We start from the raw sequence: 21661 nt of genomic DNA, 5'->3' as shown, positions 1-21661 counted from the left end.
TAATGGACAAAGGATTTGGGAGGAAAATTTACATTCATGCTTTATTTGCAAGCACCAACGATGTTGAATTCAATATGAGTCTAAGGTTCAAAAACTTGGTTAATTAACATGGAGTTTGTTAGTTACGTGCACAGAGTTGGTGTTCACGGGTTTATATACATAGAACAGGACACCTACAGGGTCAGTATAACAAGTGAGTGTCCCCTATGATAACTAAATGATGATTATTCCATTAAAACAAAAAGCCTGTGGAAAAAGGAACTACCAACCTCTTTTTCAAGGCAACACTAGTGACAGACATCTGTGTCCCCTGGTATATTGAGAATTACATGAAGACAATGGCCCTTTTCTCTGCAACAAGTACATCATATTTTCATAGCAAAGAATTTAAGGTGATATTAAAAACAAGCAATTAGTTTTCAAATTTTGTGGTGAAATTCTCAGACTATATTAGAATCAATAAATTACATAAGACATTGTGTTAAATTCCAGTCTAGTTACCTGTAAATCTATATTCCAGTCACCTTGAAGCCACAACAGTTGACAGGATCATTTTTAATTCATCAAAGAGCCTCAAAGAGCAGATGAAAGCCTGACCCAATGGCTCATTTCCTCTCTGGATATTAGAATGACTCTGTTCACACTGATAAACACCTCTGCCCTTACCTGGGATGAAATTAGAGTCAAATACACAAGGCCGGCTCTCTGTAGTATTTCCAGAACACTGGCTGCCCACAGGAAACAGAAGGATGCACTGCCGAGCACGGACCTGGGTACCAGATGCATCACACACGGACCAGTCTGACCACTCTGACCAACTCTCTGCAGAGACCAGAAGAAGGGAGAGGGGGAGAGGCAGGGCTACCTGATGATATTGACCAACACAAAATCCCCATGAAGTTACACTGCTCTTTAGACTCTCACACTCTGTATTTAATGGCTCTGTGCATAAATAAGATGTGGTCATAGTTTCTAACAACCCAGTAAATAAATCCACATGAGGATGAGTAAATATAGGAATAAATTTAAACCAGATATAATATATATAAAGTAAGTGCTCTAAATCTAAATCCCATATCATTTCCATTCTGTGAGTCATTTTATTTAAATAGTCAATAAACTAACTCTTGAGACAAATGTGACTTCAGGGAGTCAGAAATCACCAGTGCAGCCACCATTCCTTACAGAGTAAGCCCCCTACAAAGATGTCCTCGGATTATTTGCTGGGCATTTCCCACTGGACCCATGTTGGCCAGCATCTCACACTAATGGGAAATCCCTGGTATCTAAATGAAAGTTTAAAGTGTCTTTATTTTGCAATAAAAAGAACTCTGAAAAGTTACTATGCCAAAGCCAAGCCAGACTTGAGGAAGAGTTCATTTTATTTCAGTCCTGGTGACAGGAATAAAGACAATTCCCATGTTCTGGGTCAAGGCCAAACGATGAGCAATGACAGGACATTACTGACTTGTTCTCTCAAAGGCATACATAAAAGACTGGTCTTTGGAATGATTATAAGAATCTGGTTCAAGAGTGATCACAGGAGTGTTCACATAATTGGGTTTAATGCCTTGCTTTCTCTTTGACTATTTGTATTTATTGTATTGCTTGTTTCTCGACCATTTGCATCTATTGTATTGCTAGACCCTCAACCTAGAACTGACCTTAATACATGCATGTAATCAAATGGTATAAAAGCATAAAGGAAGAGGGCGTATAGGATAGGGGGTTCTTAGAAGGGGAAATGGGGAAAGAAAATGATATTTGTATTGTAAATAAATAAAATATCCAATAAAAAAAGAATTTGGTTCAAGGTCTCTTTAAATATACCTGTATATACATATTGATGAAGTGTTTCACTGTTAAGGTTAAATGTAGGAAAGCATTGTGTTTTCACCCCAAGTGATTCTGTATGTCAGAGTGCTAGGTCTTGGGTAAAAGGCTATCTAATACATTCTTTGCCAACCACAGAGCCCAGAGCTCCACCAGCCATGGTCCTGAAGAGGCTCACTTCCTCCTATCACTAATTCTTGTTGTTTGCTTTGCTTTGATTCTCTGACAACTGACTGGATGTACTGGCTGGTTTAGTGTGTCAACTTGATACAAGTTGGAGTTATCACAGAGAAAGAAGCCTCCTTTGAAGAAATGCCTCCATGAGATCCAGCTGGAAGGCAATTTCTCAATTAGTGATCAAAGGTGGAAGGGCCCAGCACATTGTGGGTGGTGCCATCCCTGGGTTGGTAGTCCTGGGTTCTATAAGAAAGCAAGCTGAGCAAGCCAGGGGAAGCTAGCCAGTAAGCAACATTCCTCCATGGCCTCTGCATCAGCTCCTGCCTCCAAGTTCCTGCCCTGTGTGAGTTTCTGTCCTGACTTCCTTTGGTGAGGAACAGCAACGTAGAAGTGTAAGCTGAATAAACCCTTTCCTCCCCAATTCGCTTCTTGGTCATTGTGTTTTGTGTAGAAATAGAAACTCTAACTAAGATACTGGACTTTATGTATTATATTTTCTTTAGCTGTACTGCCTCTGAGTATAGCCCTGACCCTGAGTAACGTATCCTCTCACAATGCCCTGTGCTCCCTTGGAACATTTCTGGACTTGTTCTAAGCCTCCAGCATATTCTGGGCAGGGATAGGCTGTGTAAGAAGGAGCCATAGGCGACTCTCCCACTGAATCACATCACATCAGCCAGCGTGGGGACACTACAAATGCTGGCTTGCTTTCCACGCACTTTCTACAATCTACTCTCTTACCTAGCAAAGCAAGTTGCTACGTGAGAGTCATCAGTGTAAGTTAGCCAGGTCAAAGTTGAGTTGGGGTACATTTTGTAGGTAGGTAGTTTAGATGCCCCCCACCCCAAAATATATACCCTTTCCCATTTGTAAACTGAAGAGAGGACAATGTGAAATCTATGTTGCTGTAGAACCATATGTTATTAAATCACATTAGGGGGTGACAATGTGAGACTGATTTGCCATCCATTCTTCTATTTCCAGTATTTACTGTGAATTGAAATCCTTAATTTCATCATTCAGAATTAAGAAAGGTGAGTTTGCACTATCGTCATGTAGTAAGCAATGCTTTGTGTACCTGGGCAGGTCTGTGTGTTGCAGAGTGCCTCTTCTGTGTGCAGTCCCAGGCAGATGTCCCCTCCGTACGCTGGGGCTGGATTCGTACACGAACGGGTTCTCATGTAGTGCCCACCCCCACAGGTTGCTGAGCATTTAGACCAGGACGACCAGCAAGACCACACACCATCCACTGGAAAAGGACACAAAAACGTAGAACTTCTTACGTCCCCACCAGACCAATATGACACTTGTAGAGATAGGATATGCCATATAAAAGACAGCAAAAGCCACTCATGGTGTGGGGCCATTTGATGTTTCCTACTTGGTGGTAGATATAGATTTGAAGAATCTTTCCAACACTGTCTAGTTCCCCTATTTGTTCTCCAGAAAATATTTCAAAACATATAATTTCTAAGCATCATCAAAGTAAGTGACTTGAAGCTTCTAGCCCTGGAACCATGAATCGCATGTCATAATAATTAATAAGTAGCACCTAGCTAGTTCTCACCTTGGCTGTTTTTATTATCTAGCTGGCTTGAAAAGTCCTAAAGCTAAGGATCAATAATGCAGGCAACAGACCTCCTTACAAGGCACATAATTCTTGCCGCCCATGCTGGATTCTGCCCATGGCTTGAATTACCACTTAACGTATCCTAAGTAAGACCAGTTCATGAGAAGATTAGACAAACACCCTGAAGCTTAGATCCTTAGTCTTTCAAGGAAAGAAAGCAATTAATTACGAAGAACTATTCTGGTTGAAATGAAAGTTATATATTAAATAGTTCAATAGTAGTTAAAAAAAAAACAGTGTTGGGATTTTAGTTAAATACTGGTCTGCTACAAAAAGACCAAAACAGAGTACGGTCAGCAGTGATGAAAGAGAGCAAAATAAAGCTGCATAATTAACCCCCAAGTGCCAGTCACACTGTGGGTGGTCAGAGCAACAAAGTGGTGCATTTGCAGCATGTTAGCTCATGAAGAACTTGTGATACTGATTCTTCAGCATTCTGAAGCCCGGGCCACACATTTCTACTCTGAGGAACTGTAGGGATTTTTCTCTTCCAAAGAATCACTGAGTAGAAGTCCTGTGCTCTCTGTCTGCTTATGTGAAGATCCAAGGACATAAAAATGCTACAGATAGAAAACACGGTGTCCCCAACATACCACAGGTTTCTGTATTGTTCTCCGGAGAGAACACGCCTGTCAGAGTCCCTAGTCTGAGTCACTGTGCGCTTGTTCCTTTTCCCTGGGCCTTATTGTTTACAGAAGAATGGCAAATGGAACCTTGTGAGTTAAATCTTATCAAAAGAACTTATGCTTACTGTGCTGGGTTTTATGGGTGACTGTGAAGTTACTTTCTTCTCATTTGAATACACATAGCAACAAAGAACCATCTGTTGTCTCTAGTTTTGACAGTCAAGGTCTACAGTCTAGAGTCTTTACAGCCGCATCGAATTCCAGCAGAAAAAACAAGATGAACAGAAACAGTCACGTGCCTCTCAATGTTGGGACAAATTACTCAGGAGCAGGTTCCAAGGGTAAAGAATAATCATTTTAGTATGTGCTTGACTTTATTACTTACTTCCTTATTTATTTTCTTATATTAGTGTCACAGATAGAGCCACATCCTCCAGAATTCAAGCACTCCTCTGCTCAGCTATCTTCCCAGCCCAGCTATACCCTCATGGGCTTGCACACAAAGGCCAGAGTAGGAAATTGGGTGCCTTCTACTTTCATGCTCCCTCTGTCTTATTGCTTTGACATGGGCTCTCACTCAGATCACCATTTTGACTAGGCTTACTGGCCAAGGAGCTCTTGGGATCTGCCTATCCTTTCTCTCAGTGCTGAGGTTGCAGGTACATGCAGACATGCCTATTTACATGGATTTTGAGAACTCAAACGTAAATCTCCATGCTTGCATAGCAAGTGTCCTTACCTGTTCATCTGTTTGCAATATCTGAGAACATTAATAAATGGTAGTGCATTTTGTAATTGATCACTAGGAATCTAATAGGGTTAAAATGTAAGGTTTTTTTTTAAGAAAATGCTCTAAATTAGGTAAAAGTTGCCCTAAATATGGCTTCTTTTGGCTGTATAGGTCAGCCCATGGAGGGCGGTGCTTCCTTCCAGCTCATAGCTGAGTTACACATTATCACATTTTTAGGAACTTTATAGGACATGGGAGAAAAAGTTTGTCTTCACTCATTCAACCTTGAATTTAACTAGTCCCTGGTTGAAAGATATGGCCAATCCCACAAAGAAATCTTGGCTTTTAAAAGAAAAAGAGGACAGAGTTATTTTAAGATATTCAGGCCATGTACACATAATCTTGGCTCCACAGCAAGTCAACAAAAATAAAATTAAAACTATCACAGATGATGCTTGTCCCTGATATGGACAAGAAACATTTGCCCTCAGGGACCAGGACTACATCCAAGCATCTCTAGGAATCCACAGAGGCTACTAATGCACACAAGAAATTAAGTTTAGAGTCTAGAAAAGAGCGAGATGGCATTCCTATGACATTCTCCTTGGCTTAAGTTCACAGCCCTGATTTAAATCTAGTGATAACACCCACGCTGCCTCCAAGCACCCAGGGGAAGAATCTTTCCACATGGGCTGTGGGAAAGAGCAACTCTATGACCTTTCCCAGCGTCTCAGCATCAGCTGGGAAAGTTGTGTGGTCTGAAGAAGAATATCCTGAGGCTGGAGAAATTCAAGCATACAGGCATCAGGGGACTAGCACAGCTGCAGGACCAAAGACATCACTGAAAACTTTGGCTACCAGTAAATGGGAGGAACTCGAAAAGATCACATTGAATGGTGTAACTCAGACTTAGACAAATGTTCTCTCTAGTCTGAAGCCTTTAGCTCCAAATTGTCAGATGTGAGTATATAGCCTGGAGTAACTGCAGAAACCTGGAAAGTGGAAAGGGCTCATAGTGAAGTGGTGATGCTGGGAACAAGAGAGAGAGGAATAGCAGAGAATATATGATCTGAAAGTGGTGGGCAAGTGGACTTTAATTATGGAGAGGAGAGAGATGTAAATCCAGAGGGAGGGTAAAATAACAGTAAAATGTCTGAAAAACTCATAAGGAATCATAACTATTAACTATATACTTACAAATATCTACACTATATATTATATATTATATATTTTATGTATTATATATTATATAATATATAATATATATATTATATGTTATATATACTATTTACTGCATATAGTATAAATAAAAGTTTTCCATCTAGGCTAACAATGTTCTCCACAAGAGCTATATATTATCTATAGACCATAAAACCCAACAATACTTTTTAAAAGCCCTTATTTGGGTTATAAGTTAGGGTTGTCCAAGAGACTCACAAAATATAGGCTATTGTTGTTGCATCCAGTTGCCTTCCAGAGATGTAAGGTGTTCTACTTCTGAAGATACCCATCTACTTCAGTCACAGGACCCAGAGATCCTGAGGTGGATCTAACTCCAAACCCAGATCCCTGAGAAGTAATTTTCATGATATCCAGACGGTACTACGAAATTTTCTAAAGAAGAAAAGCAACCAATAATCCTACTCCTCTATGAACCACAACAATTAACATCACGAAGCCATAACTCTAAAGGTGCAGTAGTGATATGCACACACTTGGCAGTAACCAAAATCTCTCTAACTGGACTGCAGGCTGAGTCAACAAGAGGGAAATCATGCCTAGCATTGGAAGCTAGTCAACTACTCAGGGCTAGTGAAGTCATGAATCTTGGAGGAGGAAAATATACAACTGTCCCTTTCTTAAACCAGCATCATTCCTACCTATATTGCAAATATTTATACTTACAGCCAAAGATAAGTGACTATAGATAGTTTTGCTTTTCAACAGACAGAGAGTATCACAGAGAACCAAAATGGATCAAAATACAAAACTGTGGAGCTCGGTCATAGTAGATGATATCTACGGCATAACTACTGCACTCAGGGCTCAGAGAATATTGTCAATGGGTGTGAGCAAGGGCTATAAGAGCAAAAGGATCAGGAGATGAAGTGTGAGGCTGTGACTCTTAGTAATGTAGGATGTAGTCAGAAGCTACATTCAGAAAATCTCACCAACCTGTGCCTAAGAACGACCTGAGCAAGACTAATATCATTGTGATAATATCATTGTAATGTGGAACGGGAAGAGCTCATGAGTCCACCACTTTACACAAAGAACTATAGGTACGTAAGAAATGCTGCAAGTACGAGAAATAGATTTCCCCAGGGAAGAGCACACTAATTGGTTATCAAATACCAAATGCCAAGCCCTAAACACATTTATAAAAGTAATATTATATAGCTTGAACACGTGATAATTAAGTAGCCATGAACGTAGTCATGACTGAAAAGAGAGCAAGAGGCGCAGGGGACACTGAAGGGAGGAAAGAGAAAGGGTGGAATGGTAAATTTATCACAGTCTCAAACAATTAGTTATTTACAAAAGGAAGATCATGTGATACAAAGCTGGGGTCTTGATTTCAACGTTACCTACATGTCTATCAATCCATTACCATATATCCATGTATCTATTCATATATCCATATATCTACCCATCCATCATCCAGCCAGCCATCTGTCACCCACCCATCCAAAGAGTAACCCAGATATCCATCTATCTAATCATATCTAATCATTCATCTACCCACCTACTGTCTCATCCACAAATGCTTATTCAATTCTTATAAGGCAGTTTATTACTCAAACGATTTAGAAAGTTCTATTTAATCTAAAGGAATAGATGCTAAGACTTTTATGCTCTTAAAAGCAATGTACCCAATACTTGGAATGAGTCTCTCCTACACAGGATTTCTCATTCCTGTTTGTCAATTTGACAAACTCCTTCCTACTAGGCTCCTACTAAATCCTTCCTCAATACTAGGCTCACAGTACAGTGGTTGGCATTGTCTGTTATGAGTCTAATTAGTATGTCTTCAACTGATGTGGTCGGTCACTGCATTTTATCATGTTACAAAACCAGAGATCAGTGACTATATTAGGCTAACGTTATTTACACACACACACACACACACACACACACACACACCCATACACCCACACATACTGATGAGAAATATAGTGTACAAATCAATAGTGTGCTCTGTTGAAGGAAGATCAATTATTCAGTGCTTTGTTCCCTCATCATCTGACAATGGCCCATCGATATTTTTCGGTGTGTCAGCCTTGTGTTGTCTCTGAGGTAATTATGGTGTGTAAGCCTGCTCAGCAGGCCTTAACCTCTTGGGCTTTCAGTCAGGTATATGGTTTACACAGGGATAAGGCTATAAAGGCTTTGAGACATTGTGTTAAAGAGCCTGAAACTATGAGGCAGCCAGGTGACACATAGCTCTACCAGTCTCCAGAAAAGAACTCCATCCATAGAGGGTTTCACTCATGAGGTGAGCCTCTCTTTATAAAAGGTGAGGTGGAATTGGGAGCTGGCTGGTGTCCCGGGTGTAGTACTGTGGCAGTGTGACTCTATGGACTTCGTAGTGGCCATATTGGAAAGGCTAGGTCTGTCTGTATTCTGAAAGTGATTAACACTTATTTTGGAGACAACATGTATTTCTGAAAACTACTTCAAAGAACCATCAGCTTCATTAGTGAAAGGGCTAAGATCATAAGATCTGAGTATATGCTAGCTAGTTTTATGTCAACTTGACACAAGCTAAATCTTCTGAAAGGAGGGAACTTCAATTAAAAAAAATCTTTATAAGATCAGGGTATAAGCAAACCTGTAGGGTATTTTCTTAATTAATGATTAATGGGGAGGGCCTAGCCCATTGTGTGTGGTGGCATCGTTGGACTGGTGGGCCTGTGTTCTATTAGAAAGCAGTCTGAGCAAGCCAAAAGGGAACAATCTAGTAGGTACCAAGTCTCCATGCGTTCTGTATCAACTCCTGCTTCTAGTTCACATCCTGTTTGAGTTGCTGTCCTCACTGCTTTTGATGCTATGGAACTGTGAGTGAATAAATCTTTTCTTCCCCATGTTGCTTTTAGGCGTGGTGTTTCATCACAGTAACAGTAACTGTAACTAAGACAAAATGGTTCCCGGGAATACTGTGCTTTCTTGTAAAAGCATAATATACGATGCAATTCATTGCATATTGTGTTTGTCTCTGTATCCAGCAATATGGGAGGAGAACATTGTCAGCCCCAGGCTAGCTGCCTGTATTCTTGGAGAGAGACTAATGGAAGATTTTCAGTGGTATCGCTTTGGGTCTAGATAGCCAGGATGAGTTAGGAATCCAGGACTCCTTTTCCCTTTATCCTGTCTAGTTCCCAACAGGTGCTGCAATCTCTGCACACACTTCTTAAGAACATATCTCTCAAAAGGGGGAGAGGGCTCCAGTGGCTTCAGTAATTAAAGGTGGCAAGCACACAGCTTTCCCAGTCTTTCCTGCACTGTGATCCACTTACCTGGACAGGGTAAAATGTTGCATTCCTGGAACTCCAGCGACGGGCCAAGGCATGGCATACCCCCATACTTGGGTTCTGGGTTGTTGCAAACACGTTTCCGGTTCCGAATGCCCCTGCTGCAGTCTCTGCTGCATTGTGACCAGGAGGTCCAGGCTGACCATGCCCCATTGACTGTATGGGCAGAATATCTCCCAGCTCGTAGAAAGTCTCCAGAAAGTCCTGCCAAGGGAATTCAAAGTGTGATTCTACAGGAATTTTTATTCTTGTGTAGGCTGTGTGCTTTATGTCTAGTATTACCATAGTAATCAACTGAACCTTTTCATACTTCAAAAGCCAAAACCCACTGCAGCTGAATGGCAGCCTCCAATAATTCAAGACTCTTTCCTGCAGTCACTTTCCAATTACGGTGCACAAGACACTCCATCTGAATGTGCTAACACGCTTGAAGACAGCAAGTCCACATTGCTAATTCTTGCCTTTCTTTCTTTTTTCTTTTTCTCTTTCTCTCTCTCTCTCTCTCTCTCTCTCTCTCTCTCTCTCTCTCTCTCTCTCTCTTTCTTTTTTGTAAATATCTCTAAAGAATGATCCCACTTCCCTTCCCTTGAGAGTTCTCCTGTAAACTGTCCTCTTGCACCATGGGTTGGTGTTACAGGAAAGATTTTCATCTGGACAAAGGAACACACTTAGGCCTGTTTCTTGACAGTTCCCCTTTTCAGTGTGTATTCATGCCGTGAGAGGAGTTAACCCCCCTTGAATCCAAAGGCCACAAAGAGACAGTCTTCTGCTCCAGAGACTTTACCCAGATCCCATTCCCAAAGGGAGTGGGGGTGGGATGGGGGTGGGGTGAGGGCCAGTGAGCATTACAAGAACATGAAATTGTCTTTTTGAAGGCTCCTTGTGTGTCAGGCCTGCTCTGAGCATTTTAACTTATTTTACCAGACTCAGTTACCTTTTGTTTGAGGAAGATGCAACCCAATGCAATCCTAAACCCATTCTCTCATTGTCTCTAGGACAGTGGTATTTTCATCACCACCTGCCCAGCAACCCAGCCCCTAACCCCAGCAACTCAGCCTCAAACAAGCCAGCCCCCAATCCCAGCAACACAGCCTCAAACAAGCCAGCCCCCAAACCCAATCCCCACAGATAATCTCTAACAACTTCCTTGTTTGCTTAGAAATGCTGAGGTACAGGCAGGATGATCATCTGAGAAAAGGTATCAGGAACAGCTTTCTGGAATGATCCAGAGCTTTGTGGGTTAGCAATAAACAAACAACGGTGGACGGAGAGTTAAGCCTCCTGTTGTGTGGTCAGAAGCAACTTTCAGTTTTCAAGCCATCAATAACATGACATAAGGATGATCCTAAGAACTCACAACCATAAAATCAGACTGTTTGCCTTTCTTTGTGCCATGGGCAATGCTTACGATTTTAATAAGATGTAGGATATCTTTTTTGAGTTTTATAAAGATTTACAATTTTGTATAAAATTATTCTTAAAAATTATAAAATATTTTTCCTGAATATATACTATTAATCTTTAAAACATACTAGCTTTGGTTTTATATGTATCTGACAATGGAAGGAATTTTAAAAAATGTGTTCAGGAAGGAAAATAAAGTCAGTTACAAAGATATGCCATGATTCATTTTCAACTTTTCACTTTGATGCCACAATAAATAAATGTTCACGGACCATACAGAAAAAGTTTGCCAGTGAGTTGGTAAAAAGGTCACCATATCTGACAAATAAAATGAAGGAAGATAAGGTAAACTTTAATTTAAGATGAAGAATTAATAATATTTTAGGATATGTGTTTTCTACATAGACTTACAAAAACTTAACAGGGTACAGGTGTGTTTATGAAATTATATGGGATATAATTATACTGAACTCACAGAATTAAATAGAAAAAATTGAAATAATATCTGAAATTCATCTTTGAGTTCTCATAGTTTATTTGATAACCTTGATTGAAATGACAAGATCACCCATTACAGAATGTCCATTTTCAGTTGGGTCTCCTTTATCCTTCTCTTGGAATTTCCAGGTAATTCTTTTCTTTGAGCAACAGCGGGTTTTTATAAAAGAAGCTAGACTGACTGCCCTCTGCTGCTCATCCTTCAGACGATGCTATTAGTTCTAGGTGGTTTGTTCATTTTCATGAGACCCTTTATTAGAATAGACTCTTTCCCTTTTAAGAAATGAAGAGGTGGTCTGTTAAAGTCTACAGCAATCTGAGGTATGTCAATACCTGCAAGCACAGTGGATAAAGAGGGGTGCTTTGAGAGTGGAGAGTGCTTAATAATAATGGTTGTTCCTCAGGTATCTAGGTAGGCTACCTGCTCCCAGAGAAGGCTTGGGGACCTGTGAGATGACAGCAGTGTGACCCATTCTTAGAGCTTTACTTGGATAGGAGAAGAAACTCACAGTGCCCTCTATAAATGTACTCTATGTTAGCACTTCTATGCTTCACCTAACGGTTACCTAGCAACAGTCAAGTACAAGTCTGGCTTGCTATAGAAGGACTGTTTGGCTTCTCTCCCTCTCTCTGACCCCTCTTCCTGGCCTCTCTTTGCTCCCCCTCCACAGTTCCTGGCTCCTCCTCCTCCTCCTCCTCCTCCTCTCCTCTCGTCTCCTCTCCTCTCCTCTCCTTTCTCCTCTCTTTTCCCCTTCCCTTCTTTCTCCTCCCCTCCCTCCCCTTCTTCCCCTCCCTTCCCCTCCCCTCCTCTCCTCTTCTCCCCCCTCCCCTCCTCTCCTCTTCTCCCTCCTCCCCTCCTCTCCTCTTCTCCCCTCCCCTCCCTCCCCTTCTTTCCCCTCCCCTCCCTCCCCTTTTTTCCCCTCCCCTCCTTCCCCTTCTTTCCCCTCCCCTCCCTCCCCTTCTTTCCCCTTCCCTCCCTCCCCTTCTTTCCCCTCCCCTCCCTCCCCTTCTTCTTCTCCCTCCCCTCCCTCACCTTCTTTTCCCTCCCTTCCCCTCCTCTTCTCTTCTTTTTTTCTTCTCTCTGTCCTCTCTTTTTCTCTCTCTATTCCCTTCTAAGCACCCCCTTCTCATACCCCCAAGTAAACTTCATTTTATACTGGACCCATCATATAGCTGGTACCTGGGGCAGAGGACTTCTTAGCATGACCTCCCTTGATGCAACCCCCATCCCACAGCATCATGCCAACATACTTTACAAAACATATCACCCTATCTGCATGTTCCAATAAGCTATCCTTATCACTGGAGGGACCCTCCCCATATATTGAACAGCAATCTATGAAAATAAAAGTGATTGTACTAGGACACTCTGTGTTACACTGGTGTTGGGAGAATTGAGTAAGGTCACAATCACAGAGTGTTGAGTAATGCCAGTGAATGTTCTGTCAGGAGATTTAATTGTCTTTCTCATGATGCTCTCCTCTCGGAACTTCTCCATGAGTGTCTCTCTTTTTTTTTTTATGAACTAGAATATATTTTGTGCAATTAGACAAAAGTATTAGAAAAAAGAAAGACCAAAGAAAATAATGAAGATATCAAGAGAAAGGTTCAACCATTCCTGCAGTGGAGACAGATGAATTCCAGGAGACATCTACCTGAGGTACCATCACAGGTAATACCTAGACCAGGCAGTGGGTGGGGCTGGATCTGCCTTGGGCTTTCTATGACCACCCTGAAGGGATTAACACAACCACTAGGGCAAAACACTATTAGTCAGATCAAATGTGCTATTTAACAGAAAAGTCACTTTATGGTATCAAAAAAGAAATGTACTTCTATCTCTGTTTACTTGGGGTTTTTTAAAGATGGGTGAAATCATATGCTCTGCTGCTATTTTTATTCCAACTACTATTTTCATCATGTTCTGTTCTGCTAAGTAAATCTCACACAAACTATTTTGGATCTGCCATAAACACAACATTGTTTGAACCGGGGCTCCCCCTAGTTTTCTATTTCCTTAGAGACAAAGTCAAAGGCTTTCCACGGAGTGACCAATCCCCACAGGACCTTCTTACCGTCTGTGGAGCAGCCACTGGTCCCATCGCTGGAACAGTACCGCATTTCTATCCTCTGCCTTCCTACTTCCAGCAGATTTGGATCTGGCAGTCGGGCTTTACAGGTGTAGCGGAACCGCTGCTCATAGTGGCCTCCATTGTCAGAGATGTTGACCGGTGTCCAGGGGGTCCACGGTGTGGTCTTCTTCAGCTCTGGGCATGCATTGGTGTTACAAGGCTGGTATTCCTGGAGGTGAAGATGCATAGCATGTCTTACCCTACAGCACACAGCTAGCTGGGGGAGGGGGTTGGACTCCTTCTTGGCTATATCATGGGGCCTCAAAACTTTGCCGCCTTAGATACTCAAAACTACTTTACAAAATCAAAGCCACATTTACGTTAAACTGTTCCCTACCAGAGTCCTTAATTCTCAAGTCATCTCCAGAAGAAACCTATGTTTTCTCCTGTGTATACAATAAACATGGGACAGTAAACTAAAGTGCATGGGAGAAAACATTGGTAACTTCTTAAAAAGACACCTTTTTATATAAGTTATTCACAATGTTGTTTATCTTGATATTTGTTTAGCTATTTTATTAAAGTGTTATACCTAGAATATGCTCTTTAGAGGCAAGATGGTTTCATTTGAGATTAAGGGATGTTAAAAAACCTTGAGAACACATTTATAGCATGGAATAATGGACTATCCACACAGCACAGGGTATGATGTCCAACCTGTGAGGTTTTCCATTCTATTTCTCCTATTAATTTATGACATTTCTCAGTTTTTCTTCCATCCTTTCATGCCTACATATAACTACTGGTTGGTGGGGCTTGGAAACTCAGTAGAGAATAGTTTTGAAGATCTATCAAGTGAGACACATTGCCTGGATGGGATGGAAATAGGACATAGATGATAAAAACATGCCTGTCACATTTACCTGTGCACTTGGTAATAAATACAATGTGGACAGAATGAGGAAGAGACAGTGGATCATGGAGACAGTTCTGTGTCACAATTCCTCCATTCAGCCATAATGGTTACTTGGCTTGGAGAAAACTAACAACACAATGCACCTACTTATGAGCATACTGTAAAGTTTTAAATTAATGTTAAACAAATGTAAATCAAGAATTAAGTCGTTTTCAGGACACAGAAGCACCGTTACACTCATGAGCACATCGTGGCTGTGGCTGTGTGCACAAGACTTGTACAAGATCAAGCCATCAAAAACCTAGCATGGGTGATGCAGACGCTCATGAAATCCTACCCTTATCTGAGGAAATACTGGCAATTTATGGCTGCTGGGGCAAGAAGTAAGTTTTACTCAGAGATACAGCCTGTGAGAAGTTACTTATGTTCCAGTAGATGGTCCCACACCCACATTTGGATGACAAACAGTAAATGGACACCGTAGGCTTTCTAAAAAAGGAGCACATGAAGTTTGGAGGGAAATGAGATCTGGATGTAGGAGAGGAAATGACGGGAGGGAATTTGGGGTAGGATAGATAAAGAAGAACATATTTATGTATGAAGTCCCAATAGAAAGGCAAGGATAGTTATGCTGGGTCCTCTGCATTTCTCTGCCAGCTTTTCCCCTTTTCCATTTCTTGTTGGGAAAGTCATCAGTCTCCTTAGTCAACTCGCTTGCTTCTGGAGTAAATCCTTAGTGGCATTCATGAGTTAGGATGTCTTCAAGACAGACACCTCATGCCTTGTTATCTTCACACAACATCTACATGCTACTGTATTAAAATACTGGTAGAAATTTTAGGTCAAAAATAAATATTCCTTTAGAAAGGAACATTTTCTATACTTAGCGTCTCTCAGTGATACAGCTGAGAAGTGCAAAGTTACCTCATCAGCTACCTGCATTTGGGTTATTTTGGAAAACTATTTCAATCTATAGATCGATGCTTTTGCTGTTGTTGTTTTAGAGACTTTCTTGATGGCTTTGCTTTATGTTTGCTATCCCTGTCCTTTGTTCTTGATGGAATTTCATCATCTAGTTATGATCCCTTAGCTCCAACTTAGAGCATCTTTTATCGCTTATGTTTTTATTTATTTCTCCTGACTTTTTAGGAGAGTTGCCAATTTATTAATTTCTGTGTTGTTTCCATAAATAGTTTGGGCACAGAGAGCCAGCTGTTCTAATCAGCCTAGAGATTCCTGAAACACAGTTTCTAAATGTCAACCAATAGGCACCTAAAAAGCAGGTCCCTCTAAACACAATGTCTAGGTTGGTGGCTGTGTTAACATTTCTCTGCACAGGGTCATCTCTGTGAGTCTAGATTCATTTATTTTTTTCACTGAAAACAATGAAATCTGGTTACTTTTTCTATTTTATGGGGTTAGGATGTGAAAAACAATCTCCCCAATACAGAAATGGGAGTTTCTAGCAGCAGAAGAAACAGCCATCCCTGTGTGACAGCAGCTTAAACCGAAAGACTAATGCACTCTGATATTACTTGTTCTAATTATTTTAAGTAGGCTTCACATGGTTTTCTTCCTTCTTCACAATGAGAATTACTCAGGAGTTATGTTTGTAACAAAAGGAATTTAACACGGAACATGTAAAACTACTACCGTTGTTTCTCCAACTTAATACTCCTAGCCATTCCTACCAATTCACACCATCCGCACTCTAACAAAAATAGAAAGATAAATGACTTCATTTTTCTCTAAGGACAGTAAAATTTTGGATGCTGCCTGCTAAATGGAAAAACAGCCCCAGTGAATGCTATAAACCCACTTGGGCAAGCAGGTGGAAACAGTATGTGCCTGCTCTCTCTTGTACTTGGCATAGAGGTGATCAGAAAGAAGGGGACTAAGCCCCTATCTTAACCCTTCTGTGTCTGATGTAAGAAGTGCTGGGTTGAAAGAACCATACAACACTATCATCTGATACCCCAACACAGCTTGGCCGGGCAAGTGTTCTATTCAGTAATTCTTTGATAATGTAGACTTAAAATGCAATTGGAGTTGATGTGTGAACTGTGTAGATTTTTAGCACCAGAGACTTTAATATTGCCCATAGAATACTTGGGTTGTTACTTGTTATGGGGCCAAGAGCCTCTAGCTTCTTCACACCTAGTGATGTCTACCCTTTGAAATCTGTGGGTGTTACTTGCATTTGAAAGTGGACGCCAGTGTCTAGGTTGGCATCTACCAGAAGTACTGAAAGTCACACATTCCTCCAGTGACTGTGCCTCACTGTAGCCAAACACCAAGTTGAGCTCATGGTGTCTAAACCTCCAATAACTGCATCTATATCCATGTTTGCTATCTCCTCAGAAGTTTAGCAGGCAACTCAGGACTTGGTTTACTGGACTCTGAGGCTGGATTCTGCCTGCGTTTGTATCTAATTATGAAAGGTTAGGAAATGGTTGAGGCCAATCTGCTTAATCTTAATTTTCCAAATTATGCATTGATTCAATTCAGTTGTGATCTCTTAGATGATTTAGCTGAATCTATATGCTGTAGTTTACTGGTTTACTGCTGCAAAGACTATCCAAATTTGAAGGACTAACACACAGTTAAACAATAAAGAAATGTTCATTTTTCTACAAAAAATTTTTTAAGGACTTAATTCGTATTATTTGGTACACACGAGTCTTACTATTCTGGTAGAAATTGATAGAAATAGATACTAAGGCAATCTTAAGACATTTTCTCCTAATGTGCTCTCCATGGATTCTCTATCTCAGCCAGCAAAGATAAAACCATTCATTTGAAATTTTAATCCAGAAATCTGTGAGAGCCTCAGCTGTCCCACCTTTGCTTTTCTTCACTTACAGAATCTCTTGGGTTCATTTCCCACCCCATCTTAACCACCTTTCTTCTCCTTCAGGGGAAGACGAGCAGGATTACTCATCACTTCAGGCTCATGTTGGAGAAACAAGGCAAGCACTTCACTCATGCTTAACTGTCTAAATTCTGCCTCCATTATACACCACAAATTTGCATGGATAAAAGAACTTTCAGATTTTATCTTTATCACCAGTGCGAAGCACAGTTACACAATTTGCTTGGTAAATTTGTAAAACGTGTTGATCATGGTTCAGATAATCCTATTCAAGAGGAATACACATAAATCTGGTTAGCAAATTTAGATGGTTAAGTGGAGCCTCCTGTTTTGCTGTTTATTTTTCCTTGGAAAAAAATTAAAGCATTTTATAGATTAAAAATAAAGTGCAGAGATGGAGATGATCCAAGAAGAATTTTCATGCCACATGCTCAGTACAAAGTGGGAGAAGCATCTTTAAAGTCTTCTCATCAATAGCTGAATATACAATCCAATTTATGCTCATACGGAATGTTTGTGGTTTCTGTGTACATTTATCAAGTTCTCATTCAGTAACTAAGCTTGGCATGCAGAGACAGAAAATTAGCCTCCATAAAAGAAACAAGAAAATAATTCTATTGTGTTGTGAAGTGCCCAGGCATTGGTGCTTCTGAAGGCACAAACAGACCTCAAACCATGAAGAAAAGATCAAAAGGACGTTTTGAGAATTAATTTAGTGATACCTAGGAAGGTAGGCAAGGGGATGTCATTGATCCAGATTAGCATGGTCACAAAGTAGCCTGCTCACTACCAAGACAGAGCAACAGAATGAAGTCTTTTGTCAAAATAGCCCAAAGTAACATCGGACAACTGGTTTTGAGATGCTAGCCATTAGGCAATGAGAGAGTGATTACTGCATGGTGGTGAAAATGGAGGGAACCTCAGGAGGATGACAGCAGTCCTAAAGAGGTTCTCTGAGAGAGGCCAAGAAAATGGAAAGGCATCTTCAGTTCAAACCTGGAGGAGATAGAAATGGGATATAGTCAGAAAGGAGAGATGTTCAAAGGAATAACAAACAAATAAAAACCTAGAGATATAAATAGCTCCCTCTCCAAGCATTCAAGTGAGTAAAAATGAGCAAACAACTTTAAAGAGATTTCACAGAGGTGAGGATGACCTAAGAGAAACACAGGAGAAAAAAGAATGGCCTATTCAAAAAGATGAACCAATATTGGCAGGGAATTGTGCCAGCTTTCACAAGCAGGGAGGGACAAGCTTTGAATCCTCAGGTCATTGTTTGGGTAACAGGAAGAATCTCTCTTCTTTAGGGAGGAAAACAACTTAGCAGAGACTAAATGTTGCCCTGCTTAGTTGTAAAAGAAAGAACCCAAATCACCGAACAGGATTTACACAATTTAGTCATATCCCAGCACTCTGGTCTATTTTCCTAATAGCAAGCATCACGGAAGCAGGTCAAACTTACAATATCAAGTATCCATTCTAAAATTCTGGTTTACAATGAGTGAAAAACCCACAACCTACTATGAAAAGTCAGTCAGTTGAAACTGATGCAGAAACAACACAGGTGACAGAAACTCCAGTCAATAATATGGACAGACTTATTACAACCTTGTTCCATGTGTCTTACATGCCAGGAGAATTACTGAACACATTAAGTAGTGAGTTGAAGACATAAGGAACTATGACAGTGAATTGATAACTGTTTACAATACTTGCAGAGTATTGCAAAGGAGTGAGTGAACCCTAGATTACTTTATGCGGACAACTATAATATGATATCAAAATCAGATGACTGGACAGAATGAAAATTCTAGTGTGCGTCTTCAAAGATGTAGATGTGAAAATTCTTACCAAGACTTTACTAAATCAACCACAAATGTGCATGGGTGTACATTCTGTGTGCATACATTGCAAGCCCATGCACATGTTGATATCATAGTATTTCTCGTGTCTTTAGTATTTGGATGTGTGGAACTGAATAGACCTATTAAGTCATTGTAGGCAAATGTTTCACAAGTCAAAGCCTGCACCATCCTTTCCACTGCCATTGGGACAAATACCACTGATGTGTGTGTATGTTACAATGACAATATCTATCCTTGTACGAGGGGTGCCGTTTTCCACCACATAGCCACCCAGCATACCAACTTCATACTACAGCACCTATGTGTATGTGTGAGTGAACATGTTCTTCATCGTTTAAGATCATATAATTCCTTTATAACCAATGTCATTGTCTACTGTGCATTTTATGCTGGTTCAGGACCTGAACATGAAGGAGTTATAATCATCTTCCATAGGAACCTGAGCAGTTGGCAAATCCCTGGGTGGCAAGAGAAGAGCAAGCCTCCTGGTCAGTTCTTACTCCCTTTATAATTGTCCTGATATCATTAGACATCAGGAACTCATCTCATCAGCTGCGAGCTGAGTGCTCAGACATGATGAACTCCTAACACCAAGAAACTTCTGCACACTGACTCTTGCTGTAGGGTTAGATAGCTATTCCAAAGTGCATGCCTTTAAATGAGGTTCAGAATGTGAAAGGACACCCCAACAATCAACACTAACACTACATCCAGCTTCCACTAGTAACAGACAGCGATGTGGGAAGGAGCCTAAAAGCTGTTCCTGCATTCTTGCTACACCGCTAGGGCTAGAGAAGCACAGGGGAAGACAAACTGAATGTGAAAACTGTATTGTGGCAAAGGTGAGTCATTTTACATGGGAATCCACTCATGATTTCCCTGTCCCCCATAGCAGTGGGTATTTCAGTAGAGTCTCCTGGGTAACAGTTTACTTTTTGATACAGCATAGGCTTTAAATTTTAAAATTAGCACATGAAGTGTTAGAAATCACAATAGAATTATCAAATAAAGTGTGACTTAGTAATTTCTCCGCCAACGTCAGCAACCCCTATACACTGCCATTTGTATCTCCCCCCAGTCTCAAGTCCATTTTATTTCCACAAATATATGCTAAACATTATAGTCAACACTATACTAAACAGAGGAAGTCTGAGACATTGCTTTCTCTCTTTCCCACTCTCATCTCTCTTATGCAATACAGTGGTTGGAGTCTTAGAGCATTAATGCAAGAAAAAGACATAAAAGGGTAAAAATTAAAAAAAAAAGAGAGGATGCAGGTGAAATAATTTTACAGTTAATTGGCCTTAAGGGTTCCACCAGAAAACTCTTAGCTATAATAAACCTTTTCAGGAAAGTTGTAAAAACACACAGCCCCTCCCTGAGTAGCCCTCCTAGGCCTCAGATATGTCACTTATCTGCAAGGAAGTTTCACAGGCTGGACCTGTGAACTTCGGTGGCAAACCATGGAGGCAATGGGTATCACTGCTGTTCAAGTGAAGTATGAACTGAGCCCAACACCTCAGGGGCTTCTGTGGTGTGGTGGTTTGAATAGGAATGGTCCCCAAGTGTTTGGATGCTTAGCCCATAGGAAATGGCAGTATTAGAAGGTGTGGCCTTGTTGGAGTAGGTGTGACTTTGTTGGAGGAAGTGTGTCACTGAGGGGTGGGCTTTGAGGTCTCAGAAGCTTAAACCAGGCCCAGTGTCCCTCTCTTCCTGGTGCCTGGGGATGCAGATGGAGAATCCTCAGCTCCTTCTCCAGCACCATGTCTACCTGCATGTCACCATGCTTTCCACCATGATGATAATAGACTAACCCTCTGAACCAACTAAATGTTTTCCTTACCAAATGTTTTCCTTACTAAGAGTTGCTGTGGTCGTGGTGTCTCCTCACAGCAACAAAAGCCTAACCAAGACACATGGTAAAACCTGAGAGTAAACGAGAATCATGATGACCCTAAAGGAGAATGAGAAATCCCAGTACCTCAGAATGTCTGTAGTATGCATTCACTTTCTAACCGTAGCTAGTCTAGATTCTTCCCAGTGCATACTAACAAACAAGTACTCCTGTGCTTTCTTACATAGAAAGGCTATGCAGGCGTGTGTGCATGCATTTGTCTAAGTGAAGTAGAATATATGTGTATGCACATAACAAACAGTAAGCTGGTTTTCTTTCACCCTCACTGTTTTAGACACGCTTTTTACTAATACTGTTGTAGACAGATCAAGAGAATAAGAAAATCTATGTTGCTGTGTGACTCCTTCTTTGTGGCCAAGGCTGTGATTTGTAGGTACTTTTGTCTCTACAAACTTGCCTCTCAAATGAGAAGATCTATCTGTCTACTTTTTCTCTCACTAAAACAGCTTTAAATCCTTAGTCTCCAGAACTGAAAGGTAAAGATGCACACATCTTTTCTCTGGCAAATATATTGCAATAAGATGAGAAATTCTTTTGGGGTAAAGTGAACACATACTCTTGAGGGAAGTAAACAGGAAACCTTAAGTCTGT

The 21661-nt window shown here is 40.8% G+C and overlaps 1 protein-coding gene across 1 annotated transcript in view; it reads right to left on the bottom strand.

The window, feature by feature from the left end:
- The window catches only part of Sema5a (semaphorin 5A), a 433461-nt gene that overhangs the window by 13499 nt on the left and 398301 nt on the right, over nucleotides 1–21661 (bottom strand). Inside the window, exons 17-20 of the mRNA XM_028767632.1 lie at nucleotides 13506–13731; nucleotides 9514–9732; nucleotides 3089–3259; nucleotides 667–822 (exon numbers count right to left, since the gene is read on the bottom strand). Coding sequence (XP_028623465.1) covers nucleotides 667–822; nucleotides 3089–3259; nucleotides 9514–9732; nucleotides 13506–13731 — 772 coding nt within the window. The remainder of the gene's footprint in view (nucleotides 1–666; nucleotides 823–3088; nucleotides 3260–9513; nucleotides 9733–13505; nucleotides 13732–21661) is intronic.

This window comes from Grammomys surdaster, unplaced genomic scaffold (genome assembly GCF_004785775.1).
Source record: "Grammomys surdaster isolate TR1022 unplaced genomic scaffold, NIH_TR_1.0 174, whole genome shotgun sequence".
In the NCBI taxonomy this organism is placed as follows: Eukaryota; Metazoa; Chordata; class Mammalia; order Rodentia; family Muridae; genus Grammomys; species Grammomys surdaster.
The sequence above is the reverse complement of the archived record's forward strand: the minus strand, read 5'-3'. Positions and strand labels throughout refer to the sequence as shown.